The sequence below is a fragment of the Tachypleus tridentatus genome, chromosome 8 (assembly GCF_004210375.1).
Source record: "Tachypleus tridentatus isolate NWPU-2018 chromosome 8, ASM421037v1, whole genome shotgun sequence".
Classification (NCBI taxonomy): domain Eukaryota; kingdom Metazoa; phylum Arthropoda; class Merostomata; order Xiphosura; family Limulidae; genus Tachypleus; species Tachypleus tridentatus.
In genome coordinates, this window is record NC_134832.1 from 66933920 (window position 1) to 66946154 (window position 12235).

At 32.4% G+C, this 12235-nt stretch overlaps 1 protein-coding gene across 1 annotated transcript in view; it reads left to right on the forward strand.

Annotated features, from left to right (window-relative positions):
- Positions 1-12235, forward strand: part of PolG2 (DNA polymerase subunit gamma-2, mitochondrial) — a 96812-nt gene that overhangs the window by 26404 nt on the left and 58173 nt on the right. Inside the window, exons 3-4 of the mRNA XM_076449234.1 lie at positions 3575-3779; positions 6632-6740. Coding sequence (XP_076305349.1) covers positions 3575-3779; positions 6632-6740 — 314 coding nt within the window. The remainder of the gene's footprint in view (positions 1-3574; positions 3780-6631; positions 6741-12235) is intronic.

The window sequence follows — 12235 nt, forward strand, 5'->3', positions numbered from 1 at the left end:
TAAAATTATAATAATAAAAAGAAACAAGGACTAAGTGTCTAGTGCATAGTGGCCAGCTTGTGTTACATTTCTTAAATATATGTTAAAAGGGGAGAGGTATTTAGGACCATTTACATCATGTACGTGATATCTGTCGAGATCACACATTAAGTCATTTTTATGCCAATTCTTATTGAAGTATTTTAGAGAATTATGTAAGAGTCTTTCAGATATAATGTCTATGTTTGCATACTTGTGCATAAATGTGGTTGAGGTGCTACGTGGTACTTTATATGCTGAAGTTAGTACTGAATTTTGTATACGTTGAAGTTTCAGTACATGTGTGGGTGCTATGTTAATCCAAGCAGGTGATGCATATTCTATTGTTGGTCTAATGTACGTTTTGTAGATTTTAAGTATGTTGTCTGGTGATGTTCCTGAATACTATGACTTGAGTTTTTGGAATATTGATTTTGATTCTGTATTTCTGGCAGTATTCTTCGATGTTATTTAGGACTGGTTGTAGGTTCGTTGCTGCTATTGACGGAGTGGGGGCACTTTTCCAGACTGCTACATCGTCAGCGAACTGTGATGCATAACCTAAATTTAGGTCCGACAGAGGCATATTACTCACGTACATGATAAATAATATAGGGCTAACAACCCCTCCCTGCGGGACTCCTGCTTCGGGTGAAAAGGACCCTGAGTGGGTCCCATTTACATTTACTTTACACATTCTGTTATCCAGGAAGTTGGACAGCCAGCGAATAGTTTCCTGGGGTAATGCCATTTCAAGTAATCTATGTCGTAAGCCGTTATGCCACACTGTGTCAAATGCTTTCTCAATGTCGAGAAAGCAAGCTACAGTGCATTCTTTTTTGTTGAAGCTGTCGGTAATTGATTCTGTAAGTCGAATCAGGTGGTCTGTAGTTTGGCGGTTTTTTGAAATCCGTTTTGAATTTCTGGTAATTTTGAATTTTCTTCTAAGTAAACTGACAGACGATTCCTAATTATCCTCTCTAATACTTTGCCAATACAACTGGTTAAGCTAATCGGCGGTAGTTGTTTGGTTTATTCGCTGGCTTTCCTTCTTTCTGGAACATTAATATTATTGCTTCCTTCCAAGAAACGGTGATATATCCAGCTGATAGTGAGAGATTAAATAACGCTTTTAGGTGTTCATATAATCTCCGAGTGCCTTGTTTTAGGAGGATAGCTTGAATACCATCTTCTCCAGGGGCTTTGTTTTTTGTGTTGTTAATAGGAGTTACTACTTCTGTTACAGTGATATGTTTTATCAGTTGATGAGTGCTCCAGTCTTTTGTTTTTTCTTGGTGTGTAATAGTGTTGACTGGAAATTTAGGTGTAAAAATGCTTCTGTTTTGATCAATAAAGTTTGTGACTGTATTATAAAAGTATCTGTTCATGTCTGGTTCATGATGTGTCTTGAACGTGTTTTCTAGGTGTTTTTTAAATATCTCGGCTTTTTCTGTGTTAGTGTATGCTGTTTCTCCATCCAGTTCCAGTGGTGGATATACTGTTTGTTGTTCCTGTATTTGTAAATCTTTTCAAGTGTGTCCAGAATTGTTTACGATCAGTTTTGTGATTTAGATCGGAACAGAAGGTGTCCCAGTTTTCTTGTTTCTGTTGTCTGATTAAGTTTCGTACTTTATTCCTTATTGTGTTTATCTGAGTTTTAAGTATGGGGTTGCGATTTTGAATGTACTGTCTGCGGAGTATACGTCTGTTTTTAATTAAGTGTATTATATCTTTATGTGGTTGCCATGAATGAGTTGTTGTGAAGTGTTTTTGTTTCGGTATCGAACTGTTGGCTGCATGTTTTAGACACTCAGAGATGATATGACAGTATGCATCTATATCTGATGCGTCCGCGGCATTATGTAGTACTTCGGGAGGTAAGGTTTCATTTAATACAGTTTGAAAAACTGGCCAATTAGCTTTTCTGTAGTTCAGTTGATCTTTAACTATGATTTTATTTAAGTGGGGGGTGAGATTGAAGATACACCAAACTGGGAGGTGGTCACTATCTATATCGTGACCAACATGAAAATTTACGAATTTGCGACTAATATTTGACGAACACAGGCATAGGTCCAGTATTTCACTGGTGCCGTGTGCGTATGAGATATGTGTCGGTGTTGCATCGTTTAATAAAGTCATGTTTGATTCATCCAAAAATTGAAAAAGTAAATTGCCGTTTGCGTTTGAACAACGACAGTTGAATGCTATATGTTTACTGTTTAGGTCGCCGATAATAATAAGATTACAGTTGCTATTATACAATATATTCAATAGATTTACATCTAACACTGTACTAGGCGAGCAGTAGATGCCCGCCACAGTAACGTCTGTATGATTTTGCGTTTTTACATTAATAATTATAGATTAATTACTGGAAGGGATAGTAAGTTCCTGAACTATAAATTCAGTCTTATACAATAATAAAAGACCTCTGTTTGGGTCTCTATTATCCTTCCTGTCATGTCTAATAATGGAGTAGCCATTTAGTTTAAATCGATGGTAGTTATATAAGAGAGTTTCACTAATTATAATTACATCAGGTTTTATGGAGCTTGTTGTATCTTCAATCTCATGTTTCTTGGAAGCAAGGGCACCCTGGATATTGATGTGTAGAACTGTGAAGTTATCCATGTTTAGTAGAGTTTATGATGGAGGTTAAAATTTGCGGCAGGAATTTGTGTATGTTTTTCAAAATGATTTTAACTATTATGTCTGTGAGACTGTTGGTGTTTGTAGGGTTTGTATATTCTGCCATTATTTCCGAGAAAGTGGAAGTTATGGCAGATGTCAGTGTTGTTTCAATTGTTGTTGCTTGTGTATTTTGAGGTGGTTTTGGTATTTCCTCTTCACTTGGTAATGGTTTTTCCTGTCGGGATGATGAAGTTTTAACCACTGCAGCGTAAGTGTTTGTTTGTGTAGTTGTACTTTGTGGTGCTGCAGTGTTAGGTGTGGGTTCCTTAATTGTTCGTGGTGGTGGCGGCTTGTTCATGTTGGGATTTTTAATTTCGTATAAGTGTGTTTTAATGGATTTATATTTCTGACAACCTTTATAATTTGCCGTGTGTTCTTCCCCACAATTGCAGCATTTGGGTTTGGGGTTCTGTTCTGTACACTGTGTAATGTGGTGATTCTCCCCACAGCCCACACAACGTGCATTTGCTTGGCATGCTTTTAAGGACCATTGTTTTTACAAAGTCTAGTTTTAAACTCAAACCTACTTACACTTGCCTACATTAAGAATTTTATCAGTGAAATAATGCAATTCAAAATGCATGTTAGACAATGTATTAGAAGAATGTTGTGAACGTAGAGGCAGGAGGTGTGTGGTAGCAGTATAAAAGCTAAAATTATGTGTTTGTTTTTCTTATGTTTTTACATTAGTGTATACAGGTATAGCAGATTTCCTCAAATCATCTCATTTGAGTTACTTTTCAAGCTTGTAATGGAAAACCCATTTGATTTTTCTGTAACTTTGAATGTTGAAACACAATCTTCCTATAAATTTATAATGTTCATTATACATATGTATGTGTTATAAATATTCTTTTTCCAGATACTATGGGCCACTATTTGTCAGTTCTTCAAACAGTTAATTGTCAACTTCCATTTGGTATTGTTCACAGTGGTTTGTGCTTCAAGAGTGATCCATTCGTAAACTTGACTTCAGATGCAGGTATTTTAATGAATTCGGATGTTAGTAGCAAGCATTATGACAGAAATGAAGGAAAAATAGCATCTTCTCTCATCTCCAATATTTGGTAACACTATTAACTCTTGATGTATATGAAGTAAATTGTTTATTATTCTTATTCTAAACTTTGTTTAATGCAAACTGGGGTTTATAACTAGACATTTCAATTAGCATAAATGAAAGAGCCTATTTCTCTAAAGTATATCTTTATAAACTTAATAATACTATATTACAGCTTCACCAAAAACTATTGATAACCCAGAAGTTTGTAAAAATACATACTGTTCCTATAATTTTAAATATTTTTCATTTAATTGTTAGTTTATTCCTCTCTTACTTAAGAAGACTTCATTGGATAACAATGTACTATATAATACAAATTCTTTTGTACCTGGAACACTTTGTACAGACAGATATCTAAGCAACATCAGCTGACATTTGGTATGAAAGTTATTAGCCTTATAGAAAACTTAGGAAAATGAATTGTGACAAGGAAAGATACAAGTTTTTGCATGAATTGATCAATTGAAACCTTAGTCATTTTACCTGTATAAGAATGTAAATATTTTATAGAAGTTTTGTTTTATTTTTTAAATATGGAGGATCAAATAACTACTTCAGTTTAATAAACACAATAAAAATAAAATGTTGGATTTCAATTAGAAAATAAAAGAATGATTAGTCACAAGTAAAACACAAAACAAAAAGTTAGAGGTTTAACTCTTTATACCATGACAAATGATATGTTTGATATCTTTAATAAGTGGAGTTTCTTCAGTACTGAGTGATTTTATCATCCAGTATTTTGTTTAATACCCACCGCATTTCTTGTGCGTGAATAGCAGTAGTTTTTAAATTTCTCTCAATTACATTTTTTCTTCTCTTTTCTATTATTTTTGCTTGTTTTAAGTTCATTATACATTCATTTTCCTGAACATTAAAGGCTACAGCTAATATATTTGTAGCAGTTTTTAATGTTTTTTTGATGTTCTGTGAGCAACATGCTTTGTGAGAGGGTTGGAAACTGTATTTTTGTAAGACTGCCAAATACAAATGGCAGTTTTTTAGGCTGATTTCTCCAAGCCCGTTTCATTGGCTGTGGTTTCGCTAGATTATTAGACTATTATTATAGTGCAGGAGGTTTGTAAAAACTACAGTGATGTTAAGTTTATTTATTTCTTCAAGGTTTTCTCTTGGGCCTTTTATATAAGTAAAAATGTTTTTTTCTTTTTATTGTAATTATCAGGTTGTGGTTTATTTGTATTTGAAGCAGATTGACCAAATTGTATATCATTTACTGAGAACAGCTATTGTACTTGAAGCCCCTTTCAAAATGTTTAAGCTGTTCATCTACATAAAAGAAGAGGAACATATACTGCAAGCTTAACGTATTTTAGTAATCCCAATTTTGACAGAACTTGTATGACATTGACTAAACTCTAGATATTGATTTGTTTGGGTCTCTTTCTAATGAATGGCAGTGGCCAACATTTCAATACTCGACTTTTGGTGAACTGGAACATCAAGGAATGGAAGAGTATTATTGACTTCAATCTATATGGAACATTTTATTTTGTCAAACTGGCTATTCAGATGAGCATAAAAAATGTTTAGTCCTTCTACATTTTTCCATAGAATAAATGCTTTATCAGTTTATCTTATTTCATATATATTTGGTTTATTAGGATACAGTATTAAAATAGTCATTTGAAGTGCTGCATGAATATGTTTACCACAAAAGGTAATAAATGTTGACCCATCAAAGTACTATCTAACATACTGTAAAACTGACCATTTCAGTGGAAGTAATTTGTATCAAAGACATTCACGATATTTGGGATGTTGATGGATTTTTTGTTGGAAGTGAGATGTTATAACTTAACCATTTGTGTGTTATTTTCATTATATCCTTAACAAATATTTTGATGAAAAGTAAAACTGCATTTGTTGTAGCCATGGTGTTGTTTTGGTTTGTTATTTGGCCAAAAATGGGATCAATGAATTCTTGAGTTTTTCATTAAATATGGTGTTAGTGGTTTTAGCAAAGTACAATAAAATTTGGCTGTTTTTAAGTTGGCAAACCTGTATAAAATGCTATAAGCCATATGGATATATTATTATTATTATTTGTGTATATCTTTCCCAAACCATAAAGCTTTAGAAAATAGTATAATGTGCAGAGAGAATTTTGTAATACTTTAGGCTTATTTCATTTTCATCTATGATGTTTCAAAGTTTCTTATTAAATCTTTTTTTTGTGTATGTTGAGTTTCATCTAAAGGTGGTAGATGGTAAATTTAATCTGCTATTAATTGTTGTCTTCTCTTCTTAGGCATATATGCTGGTAATAAAAGGTTTTTTCTTTTAATTACTAATAGCTTGATGTTCCTCTTTAGTGAGATTGTCTTGAGGATTTGTCTTAAACACTGATACAAATTTATTTTCTCCAGTAATTTTTACAATGAAACACAACTATGACTATGAAGCCCTTGTGAATTATATTTTGATTTTATTCTGTAACTCTTATCTATTTGTCTGATTTGCTGAATTTACAGGAAATTTGTTTTATTATCTTGTCATTCCTTCTTGTGTGGTGTTTTTAAAAGATATAACTATGACTGAAAAGTGAATTATATATATTTTAGTGAAAATAAATATATTTTAATGAAGTTAGGTAAGCAAAATCATAAGGAAAGACTGCATTAAAAATGGCAAATTCAAACCTCTGAATAATTATGTTAGTTTGTTACAAGTTATAACATACTAATGTATGTATGTGTGTGTTTATATATATATATATATTGCACTACTTATCCAATTTGTGTTTTGCTTAGTATAAGTGGCATAAGTAGTTAATAAGAACATTCTGTAGTAGTTTCATTATTTGAAATTAAAATGATTATCTTTAAATTATGATAGGAATCCACTGGAGAAAACACATTTGATGTTGATGTTTTTCTGTTCACCCAAATCTTTTTCAAGTTGGATGGAATATTGGCAGAAACATCGTCTTTCCTGGTGGAGAAAGGTAAATTATATACCAATAAGTGTAATGTATGGTTAAAGAATGATTTATTTTGTTTTCAATCACTTAGAAGATAACAAAAACTAATAAAGCATATTGATATTTGGAGAAACATTCTTTTTTTGTAATTTGTTTGCAGTTTTAACTTATTGTCATTTCTGACCTTAATGAGGGGGCTAGCTAAATAACAGCATGTAACAACATAGTTCACAACAAAAGCACAGGAAATACATAGTACTGGTGAGTTTTTAATAGCATATCACTAACTTAGAAAAACATTTCCCAGGTAATGTTTGGAATCCTACAAGTATAAGAGTGGATTTTAAACAAACTTTTTAGTTCATTGCTTCCAATATCACAACAGTATGCTCAAGGACTTACTGTGCGAGAAACTGGGTTTTGATACTCATGGTGGACAGAGAACAGGTAGCCCAATGTGTAGCTTTCTGCTTAACTGCAAACAAACAAATCATTGTCCTGTGTATTTCTTCTGTATAGTCTCAAATGTTAAACCTTTGGAAAGCTAAATATTGAAAAATGGACAAAATTTTTAAATATCACATTTTGTTTATTAATTTCCTGCTTTTTATGTATATTATTCTTTAGACTTGACTGTTTTAACTTTGCTTTCCAATAACATTTGGATGTGCTTCATGAACTGCATGTTTCTCTTCTACTTTTCTACCAATTTGAAACAAATCCAGTGATACTTTTACTTCCAGTTTGGCTGAAAGCTTTATTCAGATCTCTTGAAGTCAGGAATTAGTTGAGTGCTAGTGACAGATGACTAGATATTTCTTTTTGGCTAATGAAAATGTTCCTTTACATCTTGACTATTGGATTTGGATTAGAATGCAAATTATAAATTTATGGATTTTGAGAATTTGAAACACCACTTTAAGCCTCTAGTAATATTGTACTGGCTGTAGTATTCAAGAGTATAATCAAGCATACATATACATACATATATATGTATGCTTTGTTATGTTGTTGAACACTACAGCCAATACAATATTACTCGAGGCTTAAAGTGGTGTTTTAAATTCTCAAAATTTATATGTATATGCATGTGTACACACACACACACACACACACACACTTCTAGGAAATTTTACCACTCATTAGTACTTAAAATTATTAATTGTTGAATAAACAAACCATCACAAAGAAAAACGTCTATTAACAAACAGGGATTTATAATCACAGTCAGAAACTACAATGTTCCAGCTTTAAAAATGGCTGAGGGAATATCCGTATTTGGAAGGGAATTATAGCACAGAAAATAATGTTCAGCCACACTTTACATAAAAATCATTTATGGAAAGTGTATTTACTCTTGACACAAGTGACTTCTTTTGTCAAGAGAGTATGTTTGTTTAGTTCTTAAAGAATAATATATCATTTATTTATGTATTAGTTTTTTTATATGAAACTACATAAAGCTTTATATCGAAATTACATTTTTACTGAAAGTGCTAAGGTTATGTAATTTGTTGCTTGGGTAGATTCAGCACTTAAATGCATATACTTAAGTGATTTGTGTTTCAAGAAAGAAAAAAATACTGAAGGATTGAAATGAGACACAAGAGTTCAAAGAGATGAAATAAGTTGGGTCTGGTATGTCAAGAAATAAAAATGGGAGGGATTGAAAACATTACTCAAACAACACTATTTTCATAATTTTTAGTCCAATAAAGTTTTAAGTATAAAAAAGTGAGAATAAGCCATATTGTAGGTTTTTTAAGAAAACATTTCATATGTGTAGGTGTATCTAGCAACAACCAACTGTAAAGTTTAATAATAAAGATATTAACATGAAATTGAGGCAAGAGTATGCCAAGAATAAACTGCAACAGAGTTCTACAATGTAACTAAAAGTTAGCAAAAATGGCCAACAATTACTGAAGAATTAAAGATGGAAGACAACAAATAATATCCACAGAGAAGAAAGAACAAACTTGATTGAAGGTTTCCCATTCAGTTTCAAATAAAATAGTTGAGGGAAACAAAAGAGTATCAATTTGCTACTTAGAAAAGTAAGTAGGAGTATGTAGTAAGAAAAAAAACAGCAGGTTCTACAGCTAGCATTTTCTAGTCATTGGCAGTTAACTCTTTGGAGACTCTACAACTATTGTTCAGAATCATGTATTGGGAAATAAAAACTATAGTGAAAATGTGCAGAACTGAAATGAAAGAAAATAAGGAGATTTTTTTTTTTTTCAGTCGTGGTCAAACTGCAATGGTTTCCATAAGCCTGAATAACTAGGAAGATTAATTTAGGCATTAGAAATATGCATTCTCATAATATAATGCACACAAAAGAGATGGCAAAGCACTTTTGAAATCCTTCTAAGAGAAAATGTCACAGAAGATAGATGTATGAAGGTTAGTCTAGTATCATCCAAAGTTGATTTAAGGTTATACACTTTCTCATCTCAAATGGATCTTTGGATGTTTGAAGTGTTCATGAGGAGTTAAAATTTAGGAAGAAGTGAAATAAAATTGGAAAACACTGAAAAAAACTACTGGATAACAGGAAGTAAGGACAAAAAATGAAATTATTTTCACAAGTAACCCATTCATAACTTCAGAAAAGAATGAATAAAATGAAGTCTTTGTATTGGATTGCTTGTAAAGTCTTGAAAGCATTGTCAAATCAGTGAAAAGCGATGTATTTAAAAGGGTATGGCAAGGAAGAGACAAAACTTCCTCTGAGAAACTAACCAAAGTAAGTTAGCATGTCAGAGCTTTTTAAATGAAAATCATTATAAGTATGAACCAAAAAACTATTAACATCTAGCACACAATAACATTAGAAGACAACTCTTGTAAAGTAAATGCAATTTAGAGAAAACAAGCCACATGAAATTTTTGATGTTCTTCACTAAAGGATATGCTGTCAGAAAGTAAGGAACTAAAAATACTTTTGATAAAAAAATCTGGAAAATCACAATAAAATAATGACTGCAAGTGCAATTAAGCAGATGAAACATTTTGTAACAGGCACATGAGAGTACCTGTAAACACCAAAATGAGTGGACAAAATAGCAAAGTAAAAGAACAAAGATTCCTGTCTTAGTGAATCAGGATATTTAACTTAAAGAAAGCTTCCCTTAAAAGCAGAAGTAGAATTGATGTAAAGAGAATGTATGAAACTGCACTTCTATACTGAGATGTCTGAAAAGGAATTCAGAGTAAAATCACAGAATAAGTAAAAGGATTATGGACTGAAAGAAGTTTCTTTAAACTTGATCTTAAAACTTTTACAAAAAAAAGGTGTGTGAGACCTTCTCTCTCCTTAAAGACTGATGCTTTCTGGCAAAGCAATAGAGAAATGTTGTATATGCAAATATGTTTATTGTAAGCATTATTAGTTAGATCATTTGTTGATATAATTTTTAATGATTATTTAGTTGAAATAATGAGTGTTAAAGGTTGATTGTTTTAAAAGCAGTAGTTATGAAAAACTTTGTTACATAACTTTGTGAGAGTTATGCCTTTAGTATGCAGTTTAGTTGTTGTATGACATTATGATCTGGAGAGCTTGTGTAGTAAGAGCAAGCACAATATGAATATGAGATACAGTGAAGTAGGGATTAATTATGAGTGAAATATTTAGTTCAGTGTTAGTTACGAGTTACTATGTCTTTTGTCAATAAGTAATTTAGACATCAGCTTGATGCTTGCAGCATTTTGACATATCTAGCTTTGTCAGTACCGTAGAATTGAGCCAGACAATGCATGTACTGCCAAAAGCTGTCCTGCAATATTTTGGTGTAACTCAGCAGTTGCTCTAATATCAGTGCATTTCTTTTTTTTATGTGCTTTCCATTGTCATAGGATGTGTAAGACACTTCTTTTTAGAGAAGAACAAATATATCTGAAATGATTTTAATGTTAGATCCAATGCCACTGTCATTTAAGACGACGAACAAATGGTGGATGATGACAACCTTATCTTCATCGTGGATTTTCCTCATGTCTTCTCAACTGATGGCATTACCATGACTTATTTCAGTACAAACTGAATTTCTTCTAGTTACAACCAGTTTGTGTTTGGTTACCTTCAACTGTTCCTTCAGGTCATGTAAACTCAAGGTGATGAATTAATTTAGTTGAATTTTGTTATATTTCATGGTTAGAATAATGTTTTGTGGAGGTAGCAGTGTCAGCTGTGACAATTTTGTGTATTTACATCTCTTTCTCCAGCTATTTAAGCAGAATATGTGATGCTGTAATATAAATATCTGTTGAACACTAAATGTACATCCACTTCTTTAATCTTGTGTGCTTTGGTATGTCATGTATTTTTGATGTAGTTTTCTACTCTTCCTTTTGATGGCCAGTTGATTACATACAATATTGGTGATCTATCATTTAGTACATTAGTAACCTCTGGAGTAGACCATGTTGTTTTATCAACATTTAGTTTGTTTTTCAAGGAAAACTTGGTCATTATTAGTCACATTTCACCATTTGTTGTGAACAAAGAGGTTGGGATTGGTGCTAGTTTATACTTGAGAAACATCATCAAGTTCTGTTCTCTGTAGACCAAATATCCAAGAATATATCAAGCTGAGATCATATAAGTCAATTTAATCTACTTGAACATGCTTTTTTATTATTATGATAGTGTGGACTCCTCAGGCCATCTACTTTCACAGGTTTTAATGATCTGTTCACTAATTGACATTGCTTTATGTACGTTGACTTCAGGATTTGCTATTATTCTACTGCTTGTGATGATGATCCCACTTGGGTGAACAGATAATCAAGTGGGTTAGATTGATTCCTATAGTTATAGCTCTGTTTATGCTCTGACATTAACATCTGAAGCTATTCTGCTTTTCACTTCCTCTCTGTGCAAAACACTATTATTCTATGCATTTGATAAATTTCAGGTTGTATGCTAGTACACCACATACATGAAAACTTAGTGGTCAGGTTTTAAGTGTATTTGGTTTAAGAGTGCTTCCAATGATCCCTTTCTATATTTCATGGATGTTGTTTTGTTCATCATGCCTGTCCATATTTTGTTGCATAATTCCAGAACAGGGCTTGCACATGGTCCCTTTCACGAAACACTTCAAGATGTCTGGTAGCAGTAATATGACTGACTGTCGGTATTAAAGACTGTAAAAGGTGGTGTTCTGTGAAGTTAGGCATCATGAATTCTACAGCCTATAAGTGAAGTGCCTAACCTGCTTCTTTTTCAGCTTGACAAAATAACCATGAGCAATACTGGTTTTATTAGTACGTCTACCAAGAACTTTGTGGTTTTGCTGCATTCTATCTTTCATTTCAGTTCAGCCATTACATCCTTGGAATTGCCAATATCATGCAAAACGCTGCAAAAAAAGTTTTCCAACTACCGTTCTCAAAGAAATTTGTCGGAACTTCTTGCCAGTCATCATGTGAGTAAAATCCCTAAATCAACATTTTGTAATATGTGATAGTCTGGTAATTTTCTCTAGAGTTCCTATGCTCCCAGTGAAGTT